The 27,270-nt window shown below is 36.3% G+C and overlaps 1 protein-coding gene across 8 annotated transcripts in view; it reads right to left on the bottom strand.

The window, feature by feature from the left end:
* Positions 1 to 2,358: 2,358 nt before the first annotated feature.
* Positions 2,359 to 27,270, bottom strand: part of Slik (Sterile20-like kinase) — a 48,177-nt gene continuing 23,265 nt past the window's right edge. For 6 of the 8 annotated variants that reach the window (XM_067772131.1, XM_067772126.1, XM_067772132.1 and 3 more), the window contains 4 exons: positions 23,636 to 23,742; positions 23,073 to 23,205; positions 15,625 to 16,835; positions 3,076 to 3,212 (listed from right to left, as the gene is read on the bottom strand). In XM_067772131.1, the coding sequence (XP_067628232.1) occupies positions 15,726 to 16,835; positions 23,073 to 23,205; positions 23,636 to 23,742 (1,350 nt within the window). In that variant the 3' untranslated portion in view covers positions 3,076 to 3,212; positions 15,625 to 15,725. Of the gene's footprint in view, positions 3,213 to 15,624; positions 16,836 to 23,072; positions 23,206 to 23,635; positions 23,743 to 27,270 lie in introns of all 8 variants that reach the window. The other 2 variants (XM_067772127.1, XM_067772133.1) reach the window with 2 other exon arrangements.

Below are 27,270 nucleotides of genomic sequence, written 5' to 3'. Positions count from 1 at the left end.
ACCGTCAAAGGATGGTGTTTTTACCTTTGGATTACTCGTTGAAACTGCTGGGCGATTTAGTTGCAACTCCTGTATACGACCTCTCAATGCTTCAATCTCGGCATCGATTTTGCCCTCGAGCTGTACAATTTTGGTATCTTGTGCTTCCAGCTTTGATGTTACCCTTGCTTCCTGTGCTTCTAACTGCGAAGACATTTGTGCCACCTGCAATGATAAGCGCTCCTCTTGTGCTTCCATCGATGCAATCTGTGTCGACATTTCTGAAATACGCGTTTCTTGTGCTTCAGTCTTCGATGTTATTTCTGACCACATTTCTGCAATACGTGTCTCCTGTCATTCCTCCTATCATTTCGGTTGATATTTGTGACGTCATTTGCTTCAACACTGCTAGTATCGCGTTAGTGTCAACACTTGCCAATGGATTCGGAGTCTCTATCTTCTCCTCCATTTTAGTCGCTTGCTCTTCCACATCGTCCACACTCAGGGCTGTCATGGAATCCAAGTCGGTTTTGCGTTTTGTCGGGATTACAAACCAATATTGATTTAAATTGGCGTCATAATATCGTATTGGTTTTGCTCTTTTCGAATGTAAATAAAACCGATGTTCGAATCAGCTGTTTTGCGGTGCGCCGGCAATTTTGATGTTAATTTTTTTGGCAAAATTTTATAAAATAGTTGTTTTGTGCATTTAAACAGAAATAAACAAATTTATTCACATCAAAATGGCATTAGCAGTTGTAGCATTTATATTATTGGAAGAAGAAAGTCGCGAGAAGGTCAAAAGGAAAATTTGGAAAGATTGCAGCAATTCATTTGAGTTTCCAGAGACAGCGTAATTAAAAATATTTCTTAATGTGGGTTTCTAAATATTTATAGTGTATTTGCTGTTATATTGCATACTATCGCATAAACAAAGAGGCTTTCCGATTGGTATTGGACAGCATTGAAGGACGCTTAACTCGCTCGAAAGTTCTGTCAGTGCTGCAACTAGCAGCTACGTGACGATTTTTAGCTGAAGGACCCTATCAAGGATCAGTTAGCAAGGATTCTAGCATGGTGTAGGTAGAAGCACGGTGCCAACGATTTTAGATGATGTGCTTCGTGACACCTTTCGCAATATCTGGATGTTACTCCATAAATTCAGTCAAAATACTGTTTTGTATTGAATTTTTATGTTTTCCCCTATTAAGAATGAAAATTTATGTAAATTTACATTTATTTTTATAAAAAAAACCTTTACTTACTTACATTTTTAGAAAATACTCAGCTGCAAGAGAAATACAACTAGGAAAAAATTAAATCAACAGCATGTAGCTGATTGGACTGTTTCCGATAGCAAAATCGATATTATCGGATTCTGTGACACCTAAAACCGACACTAATTCCAATTCGAACATTGAACCGATAACTTTGGATTTCATTACACTAAAGTAATTTTTTTGTCGTTTTTTAATCCGATTCCGACAGCAATTGGATTCCATGACAACCCCGACTAATTCCTTCCAACTCCAATACCTCTCGTAGCCGTGCTGGAAGTTCGATCTTATTGCCGGTTGTATTCGATCCACGGTTCTGCAACTCCTTTTTCAGTTACTGGATCCTTAATTCACTTAACTTTGCCATGTCCAAGTTGTATTCTTGAATTTATTCAACAATTCCTCTTCCGACACCAAATGTAACGAATTTAGTGAAACTCCGCTTATTTTACACCTTCTACTAACGTCCTTATCGCTAAATTGTTGAATAAATAACTCCAATATTCAGTATTGCGACTGGTCTTTATTTAGATTACTTGGGAGTAGTACTTCACAATTATACTTCACAACCAATAGCGTGCTTACATCCAACTGATCCATGACTACTCTGCTTGTGCTGCTTTTATACTCTCTGCACAAATGTCTAGACGTTTCTTCATCTAGGATTCTCTACCTGGTCACCAGCCATACGCGCGTGTATTTGTAGTGTGCAACCATATGCGTGTGTATATGGGAGTACTACCTCGCTGATGATGACATGCGTTTGTGAGTATCTCTGCTTGTATGTATGTGTGTACATGATGATTAATTTGTTTATATAGCTTGCTTTAAGGTTTTTGTTGTTGTGCATTTATTTAGTGATGTGAATATTCGTCACAATATTTTTGAAAATGTTATGAAGCACCAAATCAAAAATAATTTATTCAAAGCGTACTACTATGTCATGAGTAAAAAACTTACAGGAAATTCTAAATTTGCAGAACTTTCTGTACGATTCCTTAGTTGAGCATAGTTTTATTTTCGCTCAAATGTAACAAATAAATACCCCCCCCCCCCCCCCCCCACCAAAAGTTAATGAAAAATGTTTAATTAAAAATGCATATTTAACGATCTATTACAAATAAGAATCATACTTTTGTTTATTACTTTAAGACTTATATATATTTACATTATTAATGGAAGAAGGTAGAGGTGTATAATTATAATATATATTTATAGTATAGGGGAGATTTGTAGGTATTTGGGTAGATACATAGGTAGCTAAAAGGTAGGTCTGTATGTAATGCAATATTTATTAAACGTAAAAGCAAAAAAAAAAACCGACTTTACGCAACCGAATACTTGTTTTTTGTATTTTATATGGTTTAAGTAGAGCTAGGATACAAGACGATAATTGTTAACTAAAATATGCGCTTATATGTATGTTTGGGTATGTATCTTTTGAATTACTTAGCCATTCTGTTCGACAGACTAACTGTTTAATTTTTTTTTTCATTCGTTTCGTGTTTTTACTTTGACGCGGTTTTTATTGATAATTTATTTTGTTTTGCATAATTTTAACTGTTTGTGTTTTAATTGTTTATTAAATATAATTTTACTTAAGTTTCGTAATTTATTGGTATTTTTTTTTTTTGTATTTGTATTATATATGTATTTAATATTTAAAAATATATGCATATTTAGTTTTGTATTTATAAATATATATTTATGATATATTTTTTTGTTTGCCCATTTTAATAATAGTTTTTTTGTTTTGTGTGCCTGTTGTTTTTCCTTTATTATCATTGTGTGTGCTTAACATCATTTTCATCCCTCCGAATAGGACGATAAACTACTGCGCGTAGAGCCGGTAAAATGATCTCGCTGTAAAGTATCTGAAGGCATTGGCAAAACCAGTGAACCGCCATATAACAATTCCATTTCCTCCAATTGCTGTGCGAATGTCTCCTCCAAACGCTAATTTCAATGAAATATTCAAATCAAATAATATAAAGTAGATATGTAAACGTGCCACAACAACAAATGGTTGAACAAATGAAATAAACAATCAATGATGTGTGGAAGGATTGAAGATTTTAAATGTTAGGTTAGTTGAAACACAAATGCACCGACAGAGAGCGACAGAGAACAACACATTAATAGAGAGAGAGAGTGAGTAAAATATAAAATCAGGAGCAGGGAATGTGTTGACAAATATTTTTTAGGTCTTTCTTTTTTTTAGATTTTTTAATGAAGTCTTTATAACTAACTAATTCAATTCATTTTGTTTTGTTGATTTTACGACAGAGTGAATAATTAATGTATATTAGAACGGAAAACTGTTCTAATATACAGATGCATTCATCTTTAAAAATGTTTGAATTTTAGGGAACTATTTTATCGACAAAACTTACAATTTTTTTCATTAATCTACCAGATAAACACATTTTTTTATTTTGTTCTAATTCGACAATTAATTTTTTAAATTTAATACTATGTTCAAACAGAAAAATAAATTGAGGCAATTTCGATTTAAATTGAATGGTGTTCATACAACTAAATTTAGCTTACACAATAGTAATTTGATAGCTGGTTGGCTCATCTCTACAGCAACAACATACCTATGTCCATACTGTCAAAATGTGCGTGTTGGTATTAGGCGAATGGAATGGAATGAAAACATTAAACTTTGAAATTATTGTGTGTTGTAAGAAAATATTGTGAATGTTTTGGTTTCCTTTTGAGTTTGCCATCTTCTTTTGACAATCCGTACTCCAGTGAAATTAAAAAAATCAAATCAGCTCATGAGATGAGCCAACCATATAGTTGAACCATGCGTACATGGCGTTTAAATCTACTCAATAAACACACTTTACAAGGTTGAATTTGCAGTTTGAAACAATTTATTACGCAATTTTTTTAAATTGGCAATTTATTATTACATTTTATTATAAGAAAAATTGCATAATAAATAGCCCAAATGGCATAAATTGCCAATTTGGTGTGTGTTTGTACATAGTATAATGTAGCTAAAACTTGGCAAAACAATGTAAAAATTTAAAATAACTAATAACTCAAATCATTCAAATTGCAATAAAAATGTGTTAACTAGTTTCTTATTAAATATATAAAAAAAATGTTTTTAAATAAATAAAGAACACATAATAAATAGAGAAACACTAAATGCTTTTAAAAATCCTAAAAAAAAAAATAATAAATAGATCTTAAAAAACTTAATATAAAAAAATTAAATATATATATTTATGTGTGTGCACAATTTATATTAAATACTGAATACAACAAAATATTCGACAACATAAAAAACAATATACATAAAACGTTTAATAAACTTTCTACAGTTTCTTTAGAAAAAAAAATTTTAATTCAACAAAACTAGAGTAACTTTTCTTAGTTATACAAATTATAAATTACTATAGAAATGAAAATGTCAGTAATAAAAACAAAACCAACTAGTTTTTTTATAACCAACAAATAAATTTATAAAAATTAAAAAAACTTTAATTAAAAAAAATGTAAAAAAACATTTATAAAAAATAAATGAGAAAAATATAAAATATTAAAATAATAAACAAGATATATAAAAAAATAAAAATAAAATTTTTGTAATTAAATTAAATACTATATAGTACACAATATTTAAAAACAAAAAGAAATACCATAAAAAAATAAAAAATAAAAACAATAAACCAGATATATAAAAAAGTATTAATTAAATTAAATACTGAATAATACAAACTGTTTCAAAACAAAACAAATTTATGAGAAAAATATTAAAAATAAAAATTAACTAGTTTTACTTAACTTTTCATTAGGACAACATTTGAAAAAATTCAATAAAAATCACTATGCGTGCGAAAAAAGATTTTATAAATTACAGATGATTTTTACTGATTAAAAAAACTTTAAACAAATAACAAAGAAAGAATAAATACAAATATAAATGAAAAAATTAAAAAAAATATTAATTAATAAAATTTAATAGTGAATAATAAAAAAATAAAAAAAGCATAAAATAACTGTAGTTAAATAAATAATTGAACAAAATGAAATCAACTTAATTAAATAAAAATTAATATACGAAAAAGTCAAAAATAAATACAAACGCTTAATAAAAATTTTTGAAAACAAACAAATTTTCAGATGAATCTAGCTCTTGAAATATAAGTTAAAAAAACCTATTCAAGTAAAAAATTAAATTCAAATTGGTACATATTTGTTTTTTGCAAAAAAAATATTAAACGAAAAAAAGTGGAACTACAATTATTTTTTAAAAATTATTATTGGCCTTTAATTTTTAAATTTATTAAAATATTTTATGAGCTCGAGGCCTGTATGTATAACATACTCAATCATTCCTGATGATGACTTCAAATTAAAGTCGAAATATCGAATACAAAAATGAAAATCTTAATATATAAAAAACACGTGTCACAACATTTTCCGCCGCGATGGACTCCTAAACTACTGAACCGATTTTGAATTTGTTTTGCACCCCGTGTGTAGTTTGATCTAACTTGAGAGATAGGATAGGTTATATCTCAGTTTTAGTCGCAACATTATTTTATTGCAAATTTTTTTATTTGTTTATACGTAATAATAAAATGTTACGTATACACAGTGACACTCATATTTTCAGGTGGTGCGGATATACTTCCGTGTAATTGCTTGGTGTTTAATTAAACAACCTGCTTATCAATAAAAAATATTATAGAGAATGATATCAAGTATAGCACATCACCAGGCCCGCCGAGAGGGTGGGGGGTTTCTGAGGGGGCCCGCGATTTAGAGGTACTATGACATTTAATTTAGGATAGTCTTTAGTTGTGTAGAGGGATAGTCTTTAGTTGTGTAGAAGGTAATTTTCATACCCCTGGGTGACTACGGTCTCGATATGGCCAAAACGTGGGCCAGTGAATGCCTAGACAGTGTTTATACAATATGGATATCAAATGAAAGCTGTTGATAAGTGCTTTAGTACAGAGTAATATACTATCCAGAGACGGACTGGGACTGGGACTAGGACTAGGACTGGGACTGGAATAAAATACATACCACCCTCTGGACAGGCAATAAGGGATGCAGAAGAATGAGAAGAAATTGAGAGAAGAGACAAAAGAGAAGGAGAATGAGAAAGAGATAGAATGAGACGAAGATGGAGATAGATGAAGCGAAAAAGAAGGAGGGAGGAATGAATAAAAGGATTAGGAAAAAGTGAAGAGGGTCGGAGGGCAGAGTCAGACGGAAAAAGCTTATTAAAATGTATGCAGATAGGCCAAATTGAGGGCAGGACAACGTCTGCCGGGTCTTCTAGTACAAATATAAAATATATACACTGTGTTTTATTTGGATAAGGCCTCGAGCTTATAAAATATTTTAATAAGCTACAATTATTAATCAAAATAATTGCGATTTAGTTGATAGGTTTTTAAGATAAAAAAAAATGTTTTAATTGAAAAAAAAAAAAATTGCTTTTAACTAAAAAATAAAAAGTAAAAATTAAAAGTGTTCGAAGTTGAAACATTAAATCCAAATTGAATATGACAAAAGAAAATGTCTAATTTAGTACAAATAAATTTAAATAAAAATTATGTGACAAAATAAATAAAAGTCAAAACAAATAAATAAACAATCAAAAAATAAATAAAAAACAAACCAAAACATATGAAAAGCAAAAAAAAATAATAATGGAAATGTGATATGAAAAAAAAGTAATAAGAGCTACGCGTAGCACAAAAATCTAATTTTTAAAATTTTATAAAACTGAAAAAAAATATATATATAATAACAAAAAAAAATTTTATGTTTGCCAAAAATATCAAAGAAAACATCGCTTTCGGACCACCAAAAATTTACAATTTTTTTATTCAAAAATTTAAGAAACGACGAAAAAATATATATATTATTGGATTTAATTGATATAAATATAATTACGTTTTTTTGAGTTTTGCAAAATTTTTAATTTCTTTTAGTTATTATATACATATATATATTTTTTTAACTTTTTTACATTATTATTGTTTTTTTTTTTTTTTTTGTAACACGTTTTTACGTTTTGTGTTTTTTTATTGTTTTTCCTTATTTATTTCAACAAAATTAAATTCAATATGTGAATGTAAAAAAAAATAAAATTGTCAACACTTGTCAATCGTTCCTGCTCCTGCTTTATGAGTTTATGAACATCGCATAAACATAAATATTAGTAATGGCATGAAAGTGCAATGCTAATAAAATGTTAAAATTTACATAAATTTAAGCCACTTTTGTTAGTTTCATTTTATTATATTTATTTAATTATTAATTACATGTTCTTTTGTTTATAAAAAAAAAATAATTGCATATATTATGAAAAATAAGCGCACATTCGCATCAAACTCACTTTTCACGTGAAATGCACATTGAATTTTCATCTATACATTTGAATGTATGTATGTATGTATGTAGTGTATACATGTATTGCTTGTAATTTATTAACTTAATTTGGAGCTAAAAGCTTATAAAATTTTTTTGGTATTTTTCTTTGTAACTTATTTTTTATATGTATGCGTGCATGTATGAAAATATTTTATATTTTTTTTTTGTATTGTAGCTTAATTAATTAACACTTTTTGTGTCAAATATAAATGTGCATCAAAAATTTCATTTATATTTCTACGTATTTGTGTGTGTAATTGTACAATTTTGTTTATTTTTTTATTTTTATTTTATTTACTATATTTTAAAGCAGTTATTTAATAATTTTAATATATTTTAAGCAGCATTTAATGTGATTCAACAGCTGCTACAAAACTTTGGCAAGATTATATATGGCAACGAAAGTATTTGTATGCATCACTTTTTTAAAAATTAAATATGAAATCAAAAAGATTTACACAAGGAAACTTTTTAGACGCAAAATGTAGTGCAATAAATGAATTTGTGTTTGGTTTTCATTTAGTGCTAATTGGCAAGCAGGAAAAAACTATTTGCATCTAATTTTTCGCATTTACGCGCCTAAAAATATACCTCTTTTTAAGTTTACACGCTAAAGCTGGGTTCCGTATACTGTTGAAAATTTTAAATGTCTGTGATGGTAACACAATCGAGTGAGAGAGGCTTATGCCCCTATTACCGTTTACAACTCAACTCTGGTTGGGTTAAAATTTCGCAATTTGGTATTACAGATTACAACTCAACCTGTCAAAAAAAATTTCGGTTGAGCTGTCTAGTCTTACAACTTTTTGTGGCATTGCCGTTTACAACCTTGTGTTGGTGTAGTTGTCAAAGACGTCAAAATCTTACAACTGCTTACTAGCAGTTGCCTCATGCAATTTTGCAGTTGCTTTGAAAAAATGTTACGTTTTAGAAGACGGTTCATCACCTAATTTTTAACAAAAATGTTCAAAGTTGGTATCAAAAGACACGTTTCGACCTCCGATTTAAGAATCCGAAAACAAAAATTGTAATTCTTTGCGACAGCATGACACTGCTAATACGCGTCCAAAAATATCGAGAGAGGTGTCAAAAGACGCGTATTAATCTCGAGAACAATAGTCCGAAGGCGGAGAAGAAACATTTTATCTCTGTCCGGAGATATTTGCAGTTGAAGTTGGCGATTTTCAAGTGGTTGTTGTAATGTTGTTGTCTTTTTCGGTTTTTGTTTAATATCTTTTGAACGAGTTAAAATTTTTATTTTTTGCCTTCGGATTATTAATACTGATGTCAAGACGCGTCGTTTAACAACTCTCTCGATATTTTTGGACACGTATTAGCAGTGTCATGCTGTCGTAAAGAATTACCAAAAAATTTTAAAATTTTATTTCTAATAAAATCTAATTTCATGTGGTTGTATTTTGCCAGATTTTTTGTACACAGCAATGCAGAAAGGTGTTGGACCCAACCAGAGTTATTTTTACGAATCGCGGCCAAAGGCCGCCAACGCAGAGATGTTCTGTTTAAAGCCGGTAGTTAAACCTTTTTTAATCAAACAATAATCAACAATTTTGTACACATTTCTAGAAAAAACAACGTTTAAACGAATTACATTGAATAACTTTTTGACTTTATGTAGCGACATTCCATAGTTGGACGAGGCTGGCCGCAGTTCGGATGCAGCCAAAATAGGTGAAATTATGCGATTCCCATTGATACTTATCACTACTCCTGGGAATCCTATTTGACTAAAATACATTTTTTTCTGTTTGGGTTTTAATCTATTTCGCACAAATACGCTCCTCAATAATATCTAAAACCAGTCCAACAACAAAATCATTTCCACATCATATTTGATAGCTGCCGTCAGCAAGGAATCGGAGTGTGGCGCATAATTTTAAAATACGAACGCGTATGCGGAAATGGTCCTTAATTTTGTTTAGTACTGAGTAAAATGCTTCCTTTCAAATCTGCAAAATAACTTCATATGAAACTCATTATTTGTCACTTAAACATTTTCTTACTTGGTGCTTGGTAGTTCCAAGGGATTGGAATGATCACGCGAATGTTTTCCGTATTCGCGACATGTCAATCACCAACATTTTCGCCATTATAAAATAGATTTCATAAAATATTAATAAAAAAATCACATTTGAAAATGCTTAAATTTCTGCCACAAATTGATCAGCTGTTTATTTATCTGTCATCACTTTCTGAAGTTGGCAACTCAATTCAATTTCAACTGAAATAAGTTGTAATTCGTAATACCAAACAGGAGTTGAGTTGTCTTAAAGTTGAGTTGTTTTAATTACAACCCAACTAAGTTGAGTTGTAAACGGTAATAGGGGCATTAGTGTACAGAGAATTCAACTAATGTTAAATATAAAAATTGCTGGAACTTTTATCTCTTTTAAGTTTTGTCTGCCCCTTAAAGTATGCTTCTCATTTCATGAATGATATTCTGCATATGAATCTGAAAAACAACAACCCACTTGGCTTGTGCAGGATTTCTAGAAGCTGAGGACGGAAATTTGTTAAGGCATCCTCGACGGTTTTCGGCGTATGATGAAAAACGCCTAAGCTTTAAATGAGTGCCAAATTTAGTTGAACGATTAGACGATTTCTACAGAATATTTTGAAGCAATACCTACATAAATAGTAAATATTAATGCAAAAAATCTTTGGACCGAGAACGGCTGAATGTTTATCCGTGGTGGGAGTGGAGTATCATATGTGTCGCTGCGCGAGAAGAAGACTCGAATGCTCACACGGCGAGCACTTATAGAGTGCTCTAGCTTTCTCATGATGGCTCGTATACGGCACAGATACTGTAGACTTTAACTGCTCCTAACTCAAAATATAATAAAGATATCGATCTCCAGTTTTTACCAATTTCTAGAACGAACTTTCATTTGCAATAAATCGTAAATTAACAATATTAATTTTCTTCACGTTATGTTTATTTTCACGCACAGCTTCATATATATATATATAGTTTCTTCTTTGTAATTTCAGTAATCACGACGTAAAGATGGTCTGCCCGAAGATTGGTCGATGAAAGTTAGAGCTGGACATGCATACATGATCCACGAAGAAGCATTGAGAGCTCTGCCAGAAGTCTTCAGCATACTAACAGCTGAAGCAATGCGGAGCAAAACGAGAAAGGTAAGAATCGTCAGAACCAATACAAATTCCTCCCATCGTTCATGGGGTAGCTCAGATACTAGCCCGGGAGATTTCACTTTTCGCATTTCTTTTAACCGAGGGTTTACGTATCCGTTACAGGTGCGATGAACCAATATTTAATACTGCAAGTAGGGACACTTATATTTAGAGAACTCCCTGATAACGCATTATTCTGAATTTTCCTTTTGTGGCCAATGGTACATACAGCCCTTCTTCTTGTAGCAGTGCTTCGCCCCATGCAATAGCTGCAATCACTCACAACTTATCGATATTCTCTAACGGAAGTCCAAGGAAACTAATAGTTTCAACTGGGTTGAACCAAAGAGACAAGGGTGTACGAAGCGTTACAATTAAAAAAATGTCATGTGGAGACGCATTGCATGCAGGACATACATTGCGCGGTTGATTATGTATAAGTAAGAGTTTAACCTATTGCAGTAGCCAGATTGAAGTTGTGTCAGAGTGACGTGTGTCTCCCGGGGAAGTCTGCTATCCTCAACTACGGGTATTTTACGAGGATGTCGCTGAAGGCTTGGTCGGTGATAGTGCCAAGTTTTGCGAGGTGAAAAACCTAGAAGGATTAGGAAGATAATTGCTAATTTTACAGCAAAGGTCATGAATAGAAGAGCCAAGATCTGTTGACATTATCTTACAGTCATCGGCGTAGGAAGCAGTGGTAATTACTTCGGGTGGAGAATGGAGCTTCGATATTTAAAAATTTTACACAAGTTGGTATACATTCCTGCTAAAATGCGGAGCCCATTGTTCTATTCCTCTTGGTATCGATGTTACGCTCCTGAATTGGGCTGATGCCTGCCGATCACACAGATAATGTGCGGTCCACCTTTTGAGACCAGGTAGAAGGATAGACCTTTCCAAGTTTTGCAGTAACGTGCCACAGCACTGAACGTGTCTAAAAATTTTACATGTGACGGGTATATATGGAAAGCTACTGATCGGATTGTAGGCATGCTTGTCATAAGAGGCGATTTCGGGGAGTGTTTTGCGGTTCTGATACATTCTTATTGTGAAATTTTGTGAGAAAACGTTGTAAAGATGGACCTTTAAAGGTTCAGGTGCTATCCACTCTAATATCATTGTACTCATTGCAAATTGGTCAGTAACAGCCGCACCTAAAAGTAATGTTGTAGTGTCCTAAGATAAAAACCTAGACCTGACTATAAATAAATAAATAATGTAAGGCGGGATAGCCTCCGAAGAGATTTTATGCCAAGTTTCTCTGATACCTAACAGCGAAGTTCAAATTATACTCCTCAGATCCGGCTGCTATGGGGACATTTTTTCGCAGAATAACCAGTATTCCGAATAAACGAAATTTTCTATCCAGTCGGCGGATTTATTTATCCGACTAGCATCTGGAATAATGTGGAAAACATCCCTGTGGCGCATTCACCGAATTTTTTACACGAGCAGTTTCTCTTAAAAACTGTGCAGACCCCTTACAGCGCCTACATGAAATTATCTATCTTTGCAGCATCTAGAATAATCAATGAAAAGGGGATTCGAGTAATTGTGTAGCGCAACGCTTTCAAAGGGGTTCTAGCACAATTTATAGCTTCTGCAACCCAATTGTCCACCTCATCTACCCGTGAAAAATCTTGTTTATGTAGCAGATGAAGCTCTGGCGCTCCGATTTCCTCACAGAAGCAGGGCGTTTGATAATCTAAAAGGTTGAACGTGGCTAGTACCTTAACGGTGCTATTTTTTCGGAATGTACCGGATCAATAGGGGCCATCTACATCGATAAAAATTAGAAAACCTTCTGGAAAGAACAAGAAGAACATGGACAAAAAACAAGACAAGCGTACAGCACTTGATGCAATTTGCTATCCAGCCAAATATTTTAATAACTATGTAGAGGTTAGCCCAGAGTATTTTCTGGTTAACTCTGTACTAAAGTTCACGAGTACTTTTGGAACTCACGTTACAAAAGAATCCGTCCATATTATGTTAAAATGATTTTATGCAAATTTGCTTTTGAATTAAATAATATATGTGTCTGTAGAATACGCTCCAATGACCGCTTTCGATTACGACTCCAAACAGTTTTTGCTAAATTGTCACACACCTGGACAACTCAGCAATGATCAGCTTGATCTAGTTCCGCCTCCAAGAGGAATAAGGAAACAACTCCGTAAGCTATCTGATGAGTTCCGGCACCTACACTAGTTTGATCCAGATAAGCATAAGGAGGTCCTAAGCCTAATACATACTGAGTCAGTATCCACACATCCAACCCTTGCAGAAGATGTGAACAGACTACCAAGGGAGATACGAGTCACTCTGGCGCAACTTGTTGTTGTTGTAGCAGTGCTTGGCCCCATCCAATAGGTGCGACCAATCACAAAATGTCATCAATATCCTCTAACGGATACTGTTCTTTGAGTACTGGATTTACCGGCCAATTCCTGGCATAAAGCTCCGACGCCTGTTTTTGGAGTTCGCTGAGGACCTGCTTGTGTTTTTTGGCTTCATACGGCTGAGTTCTCAGGTGCCGTATTTCCTCAAAATGCTTACGGAGATGACTCCTTAAGCCCCTGGGCGGTGTTGGCTCATCAATCAGATGTTTGTTGGGATGCCCAGATATCTGGGTATTCAACAGGAACTGTTTGGTTACCATCTCATTTCTCTCCCTGATTGGGAGTATTCTGTCTTCATTATGTAGGCGGTGTTCTGGGGACATAAGAAGATAGCCCGTGGCGGTTCTGAGAGCAGTATTTTGGCAAGCCTGTAGCTTCTTCCAGTGAGTAGCTTTTAGGCTTGGCGACCATATAGGGGACGCGTAGCATGCAATCGGCTGGCCAATTGCTTTCTAAGTGGTAATGAGCGTTTCTTTGTCTTTTCCCCAAGTACTGCTAGCAAGAGATTTGAGGATTTTATTACGGCGTACAATTGCGCCTGCATGCTCAACAAAATGTAGATCCTGATCAAACGTCACACCCAAGATTTTGGGGTGTAGGACAGTCGGTAGCACAGTGCCATCGACGTGGATGTTCAAAATGGTTGACATTTGGGACGTCCATGTTGTAAATAAGGTCGCGGATGATTTAGTCGGTGATAATGCCAGGTTTCGCGAGGCGATCAGGGAGGTAGCCATTTATTCTGTTGCAAAGCTCATCGATCCCAACTTCGTTCTGGATACTATAACATGTTACATTCTTCCATGTCCAGAATCAACGCCGCCATACGAAATGTATGCCGTGCATGCGATGTGTCCCCACAGTGCAACAACCATCTTTTCAATAGTAATATGGAACTTACACCTCTAGCAGCAGCATCCTTATGGTCCAATCCTGTTGAACTGCTTAGTTTGTGAGTGGTCGCAGCTTTTGAATGTGGCGAAACAATGTTAACACAACAACAGCAACTCCGGTAGGTCGCTTCCTAAACTCTCTGTGGTTTGCAAGTATGGTTTGCTACAAATACCTTATTAGTGTTGCATAAATGGAATGGTCGGTGTAATGTCAATTTCACACAGAGACTTAATGAAATAATAAGTCAAGTTTTCCACATTAAAGCCCTAATTGAACTCAATCTTCCATACAAAATACAAATTCTTAATTATTTCATTATTGCTTTATTGAATGCCTAATCGAGTGAAAAATCCAGTCGGTTTTGTTTGGTGCTTCGAATTTAATTGTCAATCAGCCCAATCACGCAATCCATCGTAGACTGTTTTTCGGGATTCGTAACATTCGAATTCGTAACATTGCTACGATGAATTGCGTGATTGGGTTGTTTGTTTTAAATATTTATCGCGTTTCGTAAATTTTCTCCGTTGGCAAGAACTTGTCATAGAAAATATCAAATAAACGTCAAAAGTACGTTCCGAGTGAATTCACTGATGCCACTGTACGAATTTCGAATTTACTTATTTACTTTCGGAGACGTTCGGAAACACGGTCGAATTGCTTGATAGCAATTTCGTAACTTTCCCGAAAAAACAATTTACGATGGATTGCGTGATTGGGCTGAATGTAACAAATGACAATTAAAAATAAATTATTATATTTTATTTTCGCTGCATTTGCTGCAAAAGATAATATGGCTTTTTCGAAAAAAGGCACATATTTGATTAGGTGCAACATCTAACTACCCATAGCATGTATTTTATTTTGATTATATTTATAGTTAAGAAGGAAACGGCTGCTTTCTATTTTAACTAGTTTTTGTAAAAACGAAATATTTTTTTGGGGCTGCTGACAGATGTTCGCTTAATGAAGCAAAATGCCCTGTATGAAAAGGGAAACTTAATTATTTCATTAAATAGAGTTGTGATTCGATAAAGTTTCTGTGTGAAAACGGTATAATTCTTGTATGTTATTCATGTAAAAAACAAAACAAAAATGGTACTGAATCGTCGAATCGTTTTCGAAACCACTTGAGACAGAGTAATTTACGGAAATTTATTCAAATCCTTTCCGTCATAAACATACATATATACATATATTATATACAATAGATATGCTATCAATGAAATGTTAATGGAAACGAGTTATTATGAAAAACGAAAAAAAAAACAAAAAAAAAAATGTTAGACCAACAGCGTACGTAGACACTTATGCACAGTTTTGTAAATAACGTAAAAGACATAGAGATGTACATATTTGATGGATATGCAGTTAATAGCTGCTAGACTGAATACACTTCATCCTTTGTTATATACAACTTTTTACGTTTTTTTTTTCTCTTTACATAGTATTTTAAATGCTTGCATTATTTGATAATGATTTTCATGCTTGGTTTCTTTTACTTCAATATTTTTCAGTTGCTTTTATGTATGCGCTTTTTTCTTACGCATTTTCTGCTATACTCTACACAAAATTTGTTTTTTTATGCATTTTACTTTGCTGCTTAAGTCAGCGAATCTTCCTTTTGAATTTTTTTATTTGACTTTTTCGCTGAAATCCTTGGTAGCGTATATTTAATCTCTTCATCATCCAAATTATTCATATCCTGAACATTACCCGATTTGATGGAGGCGCGTAAAGCAGGATTAATACTATCGAGCAGAGCTGATGCTTTTTTGCTCGGCAATCTCAAATCTGTTTCTTCAGTGGGTTCATTGAAACGTGTCGTACCCTCATATATATCATAGAGCGATTGCGTGCTACCCAATGATGAGCGGCCCGAGCCATATGATGGACGTTTGATAGCAAATGATGAGGAATATAAAAGATTTCGTTGCGCTTGTTGACGCGTTTCGGATTTAGTATTAACTGCAGTTATTGCCTCTGTTGTTGTTGGCTCAGCAACATTAAAATTTTCTTTTTTACTAAAGCGATTACTCACAATCTCCACTGCATGTGGTGTTGAATATATAGCATTTGTATTTATACTATTTTTAGTCAAATCAATATTATGACTCGACGCAGGCATTGTACTGCGAAAAGTGGAGAGCACAGGTCGCTCTGAGTCCATTAACATTTGTCGATGCGCTCCCATTGTGGGAGTTTGCACATTAATCGCCTTCACTTGGCCAGCAACGTACACATCTTCCACGGTACGTTCAGCTGTGGCGTGTACTGGAACTCCTCCAGCTGCTGCAGATGCTAAGCGTGGCGTTAGAACGCCATGCGTTTGACGCAACTCAACTATCTCCTCTGTAAAGCGTGCTTCACGCATGTTTGGTGCTTTATCCAACGCTAAACTATCACTGCGTTCTTTAATTTGTTCAAATTTATGGAATATAGGTGTTGTTGGTACACTACGACTCAAATCTGGCGTGGAGCCATGATATTTAGGACGCGGATCTGATGATATTGTGAAATAAGTGCGCGAACGTAATATTTGATTATCATTTAAGAAGAGTCCACGCGGCAGCGTGCGTGGCGCATCATTGAAGAATCCACGCAACTGCATTGGCACTTCAATATCTTTGGCTGTGTATGGCACGCGATTTGGTATAAGACCATATTTCATTTCGAAACGGTCACACATTTCATTCAAAGTATCGATAAGTTTCTGTGCATGCATAGCAAAGAAGCAAAACCAGCGCCAAAGCGTTCAAATAGCATTAACCATTTCCAATTATAACATTATGTTTTATTTAAAGTGTATTTATTTGGCATTTGGCAGGATTTTGCATGCAATTTCAGCATAAAGTGATTAGTAGAGAAGATTATAAATTGTTTGTATTACATTCAATACCATTATTAATATCCAAAAATCAAGCCATATAAATGTAGCAGTTAAAAGAGAAGAGGATATTTATTATAAGAGAGATAAAGACTTAAATTCGCAGACTTAACCTTAGAAGTATTTAGTAAGTAGTTAACATATTGAAAAATCGGCCAGGTTGTCAAAAAACAAACTATTTTTTTTAAACTAATTAAATATTACTATTACAAAGCAATTTAAAAATAATAAAAGGGAAATAAAGAATAATGTCAGACAACGCCACCATTAAATAAAGAAAAAAACTAAAGACAGCAAAAAATTGAGCGCAATTCTCGAAATTCGTTAAAAACAAGTAAAGGTGTCTAAGTTCGGGTGTAACCGAACATTATATACTCAACGTAAACTTTAATTGTACGTTTCGTTTCAGATAAATTACTTTTCTACATAACACGTGGCACCGCCCGTTCAAAAAAAAAAATGTTTCCCCATTTCCTCTTACAATAAACCTTGATAAGTGAAATATCATTGATTCAAAACTATTTTTCGCTAAGGTAAGGCTTATTATTATAGTCTACGACCCTGTTAAAAATCTTTTATATAAAAGTGGGCGTGGTCTTTAACCGATCTCGTCCATTTTTCTAGAAATATTTCCTGCTTGTGTACCCAATTTTATTACGATCCGTTAATTTTTCTTCGAGTTATGGCTCCCGAAACATAGAAAATTGCTTAGTCATGAAAGGGGCGGTGCCACGCCCATTTTTTTAAATTTGAAATTTTTCCTATTTATTGTTATAAATCCACTTGGGAAATGAAATACCATTGATATAAAGCTCTGTTTTGCAAAGTATATCTTATTTTATTCCTCCACGACCCTTTTAAAAATCTTTTATATAAAAGTGGGCGTGGTCCTAACCGATTTCGTTAATTTTTCTTCAAAGCATACCTTATAGTAAAGGCAACCTCTGTGCCGATTTGGTTACGATAGGTTTAATGATTTTTGATTTATGATTAATAATATTTGTAAAATTGGTTTTATCACAAGTGGGCGGTTCCACGTCCATTTTAAAAAAAATTTTCAAATTTTTATCAAGAGTCTCAATATTAGTCCACACGTCAAATTTCAGCATTCTAGGTGTATTATTTACTAAATAATCAGGTTTTTTGCGTTTTCCAAAATGTTATATATATAAAAAGTGGGCGTGGTTATCATCGCTCATTTTCAATACCAATCTATTCTGGGTCCATATAAGCTCGTGTACCAAATTTGGTGAAGATATCTCAATATCTACTCAAGTTATCGCGTTAACGGACAGACGGACGGACGGACATGGCTTATTCAAATCATTTTTCGATACTGATGATTTTGATATATGGAAGTCTATATCTATCTCGATTCCTTTATACCTGTACAATAGGCCGGGTCGATTTGTGGGGAGGCAAAAAAATTGCCCATTGCCTTGTGAAGATCATATTCTAGGGATCAAAATAAGAAACTTTGCCGAAGGAACCATACATCTAAAACGAATTCTGATGTCCCCCCTTTGGGTCGTAGGGGCAAATTTTGAAAAATCCCACTTTGAAATGCCTCTTTTTTTCTTTTTGGAGTTTATTTTTCTCTTTAGAAATTTATTTAGTCAGAACATATGTAAACGAAAAAATGAATTTAACTTAGTAATAGAAAAGAAATAAAAAAAAATTATTAGAAATTAGCGTTTTTACAACCCCCTTTTAAAACCAAGGCATCACTGTGATGCATTTGCATGTCGTAAACATAGTTGTGTGGGTTTTTTATTCAACCGTTTTAAAAAATGAAGGTATCACTGTGACACAATTACAGATCGTAAAATTGCTTGTGTTGTTTTTTTTAAGCCACCACAAGACACAGCAGGTAGAATTGAAATTGCCCCTACCCAAAAGTTCGACCCGCCCTACTGTACAACCAACCGTTATCCAATCAAAGTTAATATACTCTGTGTGCAAAGCACGCTGAGTATAAAAAAAGAAAATTAAATGATCCGTAATAAACACTGTGGAACACTGTCGGATTGATTGCCGACGTTAAGGTGTGAGCAGACATTCTATTGAATATACCCATCTATTTGTTGCGATCGCATGTCAAAAATGTTAGTACTTCGGAACCCTTATCGACTTTCAGTGAAGCTCTTGGTACTCTAAACCGCACATGGGTAAGGCAAAACCTAGCAATCAACAGCTTCACTCTGTGCAAAAAACATTTTTGCATGATTTAATGATCCAATAGATTGAGGCCCGGTTTTTCAGTAGTTGGTTAAGCTAAGCTTAAACTAAGTTTGCTTAAACTCTAGTCAAATTTAAACTGCAGTTAAACTACTGAGCAGTTTTTCAGTCACAGTTTAAGGCCGCCTTTAGGGTATGCGTTTTGTGCGGCAACATTGGTTTTTTTATTATCTAGATAATTTCTAGATACGGCAACAGCTGGATTTTGTTTACCCAACAAACATGGAAAAAAATTCTCCGGCGAAATATATATCTAGTTCCGGAGGTAATATCCAACATCATTATATAATTATTCTTAAACCAGATAGTTCTCGAGTTAATAACCAACTTCATTCTCCAATCACTATCCAACCTTTGAGAAATTTTGTAAAATTAAAAGTTTTCCACTTGGTTTCCAACGTCTTTAATATTTTCCAATTATTATCCTAATTTCGAGAGATTTTGAGAAATGTACAGTTCTCAAATAAATATTCAACCCATTTCTCCAGTTGATATCTTACATTATATATCGAGTTGAGGTGGAGTTGAAAAAAATCCCCAAGGTGGTACCACCAAAATCAACAGCTGTTAATTGTGAGAAATAAACACCTGGTTGATAGCAGTAATGAAGCATAATTTATCGAAAATAAATTATATAGGTGGCCGCCGTAATGTTATGGTAGCGTGCTCCGCCTATCACACCGAAGATCCAATATCAACATCATGGAATCTTACATTTGAGTCCAGTTAGAGAACCACATGTTGTTAATTACATTTTTTCAACTTACGTTATAGTATTTTTTGCGTTATAAAAAATTCCCTCTTTTGCTGAGTACGCTGTGATTCTCGAGTTGAGCCATTCTTTCGAAACAACTCTTGAGATTTTATAAGTATATGTTATCAACATGAGCTCTAATGGTACTCAAGCCCAAATGCTTGTTTGGTATATTCGACGCCATTTCGTACGAACGCAAATAACTGATAGGTTAACTAGAGTTTAACCCTGGCAAATCGGCCGATTAAGCTTAGCTCAAACTTCAGTTAAAGTGGACTGAAAAACTGCAGAATAAGTTTAAGCGTAGTTTAACTGACAAACTGAGTTGAACTTGTACTGAAAAACCGGGCCTTATTTAGATAAAGGGAGCATTACTGACCTACATATACATATATACACCAAAAGACTCCAATGTATTCTTTATCAATATTTTTCAACGCACTTTAAATCTCCCTTTCATGGGTCTCTAAAGGAATGCATTTTGCGCGGAATGTCTAAACTTGTGTAGCATGATGCAGGCAAGACGGCCGACGTGCTACGCCTCCACACCGAAGATCTTTAGATGCAAGATTTCTAAGCGGGTCGCCCCTGTGTAGCAAACACTTAGAGTACAGCAAATACCCCCCAGCGGGTTGGGGGGCTTAGAATATACCCGCGCCTGTCGTAAGAGGCGACGAAAATACCGAATTAATTCAAGGGGTTGTGTAGCGCAACCCTTTCAAAGGGTTGCCAGCGCAATATATAACTTCTCCAAACCAGTTGTCAACCTCACTTACCCGTGGCGAATCCTGTTTCATTAACAGCCGAGGCTCTGGCGACCCCAAGTTCCTCATGAATCTAGCCTAGAAGGTTTCCTGTGGTCATACTAAATCGTAACCGAGTTGGTCGGGCTAGTACCTTAATGGTTCTTATTACCGGAACGTACCGGATCTGCATCCGGCAAAGTACCATCAAAATCAATAACACTCCCCAAGGCCTTCGGGGAGTGGCCATATCGCTACAACAACAACAACAGTAAAGTCAATATGTAGGAACATTTTTAAAGTAGCACGACGAAGGCTCTTCTCGGAGCCTTGTATTTATATTACTTTGTTTGATCTAGACAAAGGCTCACAAATCTTCAGGAAAACATTTATACCGAATAATAAAGGGATTCAAAAGGTACATTGGTCAAAAAGGCTTAACATAGTCATATCATATCGTTCCCGATAAGGTCGCGCTACAACCATAATGGTGATGAGCAACATCGATAACACACCCCGAAACCTTCTGGGAGTGTCTTTATCGCCACAACAACCAAATACTCGAATGACCGTTATTTTTGTGGTAATACTTCGCCTAATTTTGGTGGCTTATAAAGCGTAAACTTTACTTTTTGGGAGAAGACTTAATTTCCCAATTGACTACTCAGTCAAGTCTCAGTCACTGATAACTTTGGTCCAATCCAAGTCACAACTTCAACCTACGAGGAGTTCCTGCAAACGATCGTGTCTCGCTACTCAATATTCTAACACCGGTTTGTCTTTTGCTACTAAGCTTACTTGCAGAACGAACAGTTATTATTTTAAGAGGGCTTAAAATCATTCAGTCTTGATAAAGTTCTGCGAAGATAAATTAATCTATTTCGTTTACTGAGAGCTAGGTAGAACAAGTAGCCTCGATTAGAGTAAGGTAGAACAACGCCTACAAGATTCGTCAAATTAAATGAACCAACAGTCGGTCTAAGTTGTCAACGTCGTGGTACCGAGTTCATACTAGACAAAATACTGCCACTGTCACTGCATTGCCCTCAATTTTTATGCTGGCATAACTGTCGTCGACTGTTTTCATCAACAATTTTTTTTTTTGAAATCATGGAGGGTATCCTTTAAATAGTACATGATCGGAAAGAACGGACACAATGTAAGTCCTAGCAAAACAAAGCTTGTTATTTTAAGTACCAAATCCTTTTACGAGAGCTGGGGATATACATGGCCTGATAAAAGCTACACTATTTAATGGGAGCGATATTATGGTGGACAAGGTAATTTCCATCCGAAACGCATAATTCAATTTACCGCTACTCCTAGTAATAACAGGGGTGAAGAGGTAAGATTGAATCTATGTCGGGCCTAAGCACCGGAACTGCGCAGACTATCATTCTGATAGTGTTATCAAAATCTTCGAGGTGTTTTACCGTTACAACAACTCTTAGACTCTGGGCCTTTCCTGGAAGTAGGTCGGTTCTAGTAGCTTGAAGCCGGTCCCGGTGGCATAATTATATGCCTTCTTTAAGGGCCAACACCTGCACATACAGGCAGGAAAAGCACAATTGAAAACCCAAGAAAATTACGTATTGTTCTTCTAAAAAAAAAACTTAGTAGTTGCAGTAGGTGAGCCCAGCCGCGCATTTCTGCTTCGAATTGCGCTTGCTATCAGTTGGAAAACTAATTCGAATAAAGATACTGGATATTTGGAAGGTTACAATGATTTTATGGTCCATTTAATACTCTTTAGATTATGCTACTAATTGGGCATTTGAGTCCTATGGTAGCTGAAAAAAAATTTCAGAACTTCTAATAGGAGTATATTCGTATATTTCGGCCAAAATCGTTTAAACGGTGAAGCGCAAATTAAATTGGTAAGGAGTGTATTTGTGGAGATGTTTCATTGTGATGTCGAGTTATTCCACTTCCGAAAATGTTGTTGCGCTTTATTATTGAATACAATTAAAAATAAGATAAACCAATACACAAAAAAATCAGTTTCGTAGCGCATTCATGCCAATGCCTCATTAAAGGTGAGTAAACAGTTTAAATACATAACATATTTGTGTTTAAGTGTGTTATACTAAAAACCAAATTGTGTTAACTAATTAAATAAAAGATAAATGTGTAATTAACAAAAAAAAGTATTTTAAATCCAAAAATAACCAACATTAACCAATTATACCAATTTTAAAGCATGAATGCTTTAAAACGAAATTTGCGCTCAACTCAATTAACTGTCTTTGCATATATAACTCTACCAAAAGTACTAAGTCTGTTTTACGTATTGCATTAATATTAACATTGAATTAAACAAAAATTTACCTGCTTTCTAGGTATTAATTGTTCCTTCCAATCACGCAGCTCTGCCTTTAAACGGTCATCGATATCTGTAAGTTTGGCTTGTTCGTGCTCGACCAAAGCTTTGCGTTTCTCATTCTGCAGCTGTTCAAGTTCTCTGTAGGATGGTGGGGAAAAGAAAATGTTTTAAGTTTTACTACTAGCGCTGATTATTGTCGCAGCATTCCTAGATAAACATTTTGGGAGAATATCGGCTTTGTAGGCTTTCTCTCTGCCTATGTAGCTGTGATCTATTTTGAATTTTTGAGTGGTGCTCAAATACGACCTCAAGGATCTTTTTACTGCAAAAACCCTATTAGATGGCCCACGAGTATAGGCTTAAAGAAAGAGTAGTCCTTTTTAACTTCTCTGGGTTAAAGTGTTTTGTACAGATCACCAGAGGGCATTTTTAAGTTATGCAAGTCAAGAATTTCAAAGTGGCAGAATTTATCTGTTTATTCCAAATATTGAGCACTCATATCTTGTTCCACATTCCAGGTGCAGCTTATCTAGTAAAGTCTTTTTAAAATTAAAGTCACTTTGCTCACCTTATAGCTCCTTCACGGGTTGCGCGCAACTCTTCCAACTGTTTCTGATGTTTAACTTCAAATCGTCGCTCCTCTTGTGTATAACGTTTCTTCTCTTGTTCTTGGAACTGTTAGTTTTAAATCAAAGCCGAATAAAAAAATTATGATTATATTTGTTGATATCAACATGTTGTTGTTGTTGTAGCAATGCTCGCCCCACCTAATAGCCGCGACCGATCACAAATTGTCATCAATATCCTCTAACGGGAGTCCAAGGAAACTTGCCGTTTCAACAGGGGTGGACCATAAGGAAAGGGGTGTTAGAGGCGTTGGTTCCACATTACAATTAAAGAGATGGTTGGTGTCATGTGGGGACACATTGCAAGCAGGGCATACATTTTGTATGTCGGGGTTGATTCTGGATAGGTAAGAGTTTAACCTGTTACAGTATCCAGAACGAAGTTGAGCAAGAGTGACACGCGTTTCCCTGGGGAGTATGCGTTCCTCTTCTGCGAGTTCTGGATATTTTTCTTCAAGTACTGGATTCACCGGGCAATTCCCGACATAAAGGTCCGACGCCTGTCTATGGAGTTCACCAAGGACCTGCTTGTGTTTTTCCGCTTCATACGGCTGGGTTCTCAGGTGCCGTATTTCCTCAAAATGCTTACGGAGATGACTCCTTAGGCCCCTAGGCGGTGCTGGTTCGTCAATCAGATGTCTGTTGGGATGCCCAGGTTTCTGGGTATTCAACAGAAACTGTTTGGTCAGCATCTCATTTCTCTCCCTGATGGCGAGTATTCTCGCCTCATTATGCAGATGGTGTTCTGGGGACATAAGAAGACAGCCCGTGGCGATTCTGAGAGCAGTATTTTGGCAGGCCTGTAGTTTCTTCCAGTGGGTGGTTTTTAGGCTTGGCGACCATATGGGTGACGCGTAGCACGTAATCGGCTCGCTAATTGCTTTGTATGTGGTCAAGAGCGTTTCTTTATCTTTTCCCCAGGTACTGCCAGCAAGGGATTTGAGGATTTTATTACGGCTCTGAATTCTTGGAACAATTGCGGTTGCGTGCGCACCAAAATGTAGATCCTGATCAAACGTCACACCCAAGATTTTGGGGTGTAGGACAGTCGGTAGCGTAGTGCCATCGACGTGGATGTTCAATATGGTCGACATTTGGGGCGTCCATGTTGTAAATAAGGTCGCGGAAGATTTAGTCGGTGACAATGACAGGTTTCGCGAGGCGAAAAAACTGGAGAGATCAGGGAGATAGCCGTTTATTTTATTGCATAGCTCATCGATCTTTGGGCCTGGGCCTGTGGCCATTATTGTGCAGTCATCGGCGTAGGAAACGATTGTGACTCCTTCCGGTGGTGAAGGTAGCTTAGATATGTGGAAATTAAACAAAAGCGGGGATAGGACACCACCCTGTGGCACCCCTTGTTTAATTCTCCTTTGTTTTGATGTTTCGTTTCTGAATTGCACCGATGCCTGCCGACCACCCAGATAATTTGCGGTCCACCTTTTAAGACATGGGGGAAGGGTACACCCTTCCAGGTCTTCCAGTAACGAGCCATGGTTGACCGTATCAAAAGCTTTTGATAGGTCTAACGCTACGAGTACTGTTCTATGGTGGGGATATTGATTCAAACCGCAATTTATCTGGGTGCTAATGACATTTAGCGCGGAGGTAGTGCTATGGAGTTTTCTGAAGCCATGCTGATGAGGGGCTAGCTGCAAATGTGCTTGGAAATGAGGGAGCAAAATGGCTTCAAGCGTCTTTGCCACTGGCGATAGGAGAGATATCGGACGATATGACTCACCTACATTAGCTGGTTTCCCATGCTTTAGTAGCGGGACCACCTTGGCCATTTTCCATTTCTCGGGTATGACAAAGGTGGAAAGAGACAGGTTGAAGACATGCGCTAAATATTTGAAACCCTCTTTCCCTAGGTTTTTAAGCATCGGCATGGCTATGCCGTCTGGGCCCACTGCTTTGGATGGTTTAGCGCGACCAATGGCGTCCTCAACCTCTCTGGCGGGGATGGTGATTGGTGACGCGCTGAATTTGTGTTTATGTGCGTGTCTATTGGCTCTCCGTCTATCTTTGTCGACCGTAGGATGCATTATATATTGTCGGCAGAAAGCGCTCGCGCATTTTTCCGCATCCGACAGCACCTTATCGCCAAAGGCGATGGAAACTTTGTCTTTGTGCTTAGTCGGATTCGATAGGGACTTTACGGTGGACAAAAGTTTACCTACACCGGTAGAGAGGTTACAACCTCTTAGGTGCTCTTCCCATTTCGCCCGCTGATGCGTTGGTTTATATCCCTTATTTGGGGGTCGCCTGGATCAAGCTGTCTTATAAGGTCGCGTTCCCTCGCTAAGCTCGCGGCCTACGCCGGGAAGTGGGCCGGATTTCGGGTATTCTCCCGGCGGGAATGAAATGAGCCGAGGCGGATTCAATGACCTTACGGAAGGCACGCTCCCCTTGGCGGGCATCAGTCGGGATAGGAAGGGCAGCAAAGCTGCTGTCTGTTGCAGATTTATATTCTTCCCACTTTCCTTTTTTGAAGTTTATGAAAGTGCGTTTTTCGGTGACGATGAAGTCGGCGGTACGCTCGAACGAAATAAGTATGGGCAGGTGGTCGGATGCCAATGTTACCATCGGCTGCCAGTTGACGCAGTTTACGAGTTCTGCGCTCACGATTGAGATATCTGGCGAGCTATGACAGCTTCCTACCATACGTGTGGGGGCGTCTCCGTTAATTGTGCAGAACGTCGTTTCGTCTATTTGATCCGCCAACATCTCACCCCTACTGTCCGCCCGCAAGTTTGAATGCCATAGGTCGTGATGGGCATTGAAATCGCCTAAGATAATGCGATTGTTGCCAGTGAGTAAGGCCTCGATATTAGGGCGGTATCCACTGGGGCAACAGGTGACAGGAGGGATGTAGATGTTGATGATTTTTAGATTTGCATCGCCTGACCGGACAGATAGGCCTTGACGTTCTAAGACATTGTCACTGCGGTCGATGCCAGGATCAAATATATGATATTGCACAGAGTGGTGTATAATAAACGCGAGGCCGCCTCCATTTCCGCTCTCGCGGTTTTTCCTGTGGACATTATAACCAGAGCAGGTCTGCAATGCAGATCTTGCTGTGAGTTTAGTCTCTTGAATCGCAGCAATGCGGATGTTGTGCCGCTTCATGAAATCGACTATCTCCGTAATCTTCCCAGTTAGTCCATTACAGTTGAACTGCAGAATTCTGAAGTGCATGAGGGGTGACGCCGCCACTCTAGGGGTAAGTGAGGGGTGACTACGCATAGGTTGTGGAAGGCCAGGACGCAATTGCTGTTGTGGCCTTGGGACTGGGCGCCCTTGGGCAAGCATTGGGGTACCCGGATGATTTGGGTTTGCGACCTGACAACATGGCGCGATGAAACCCGTCGAGGGGTTGCCGTCGCGGAGACCAGAACATCTAGGAAAGTGGCACCACCCAAGGCAGGAGCTGCATTGAGCGGATGTCGCAAACCTATATATTCTGTGCTGGCAGACGGTGCAAACGGAGGCAGGGACTAAGAGTCTGTTTCCCTGACCTGCACGATTGCTGCCAGAAAAGAGGGGAGGAGAAGAAGACGGGGGCAGGGGCTGA

The sequence above is a fragment of the Eurosta solidaginis genome, chromosome 3, assembly GCF_040869045.1.
Source record: "Eurosta solidaginis isolate ZX-2024a chromosome 3, ASM4086904v1, whole genome shotgun sequence".
In the NCBI taxonomy this organism is placed as follows: domain Eukaryota; kingdom Metazoa; phylum Arthropoda; class Insecta; order Diptera; family Tephritidae; genus Eurosta; species Eurosta solidaginis.
This window is presented reverse-complemented; position numbering and strand designations above follow the sequence as displayed.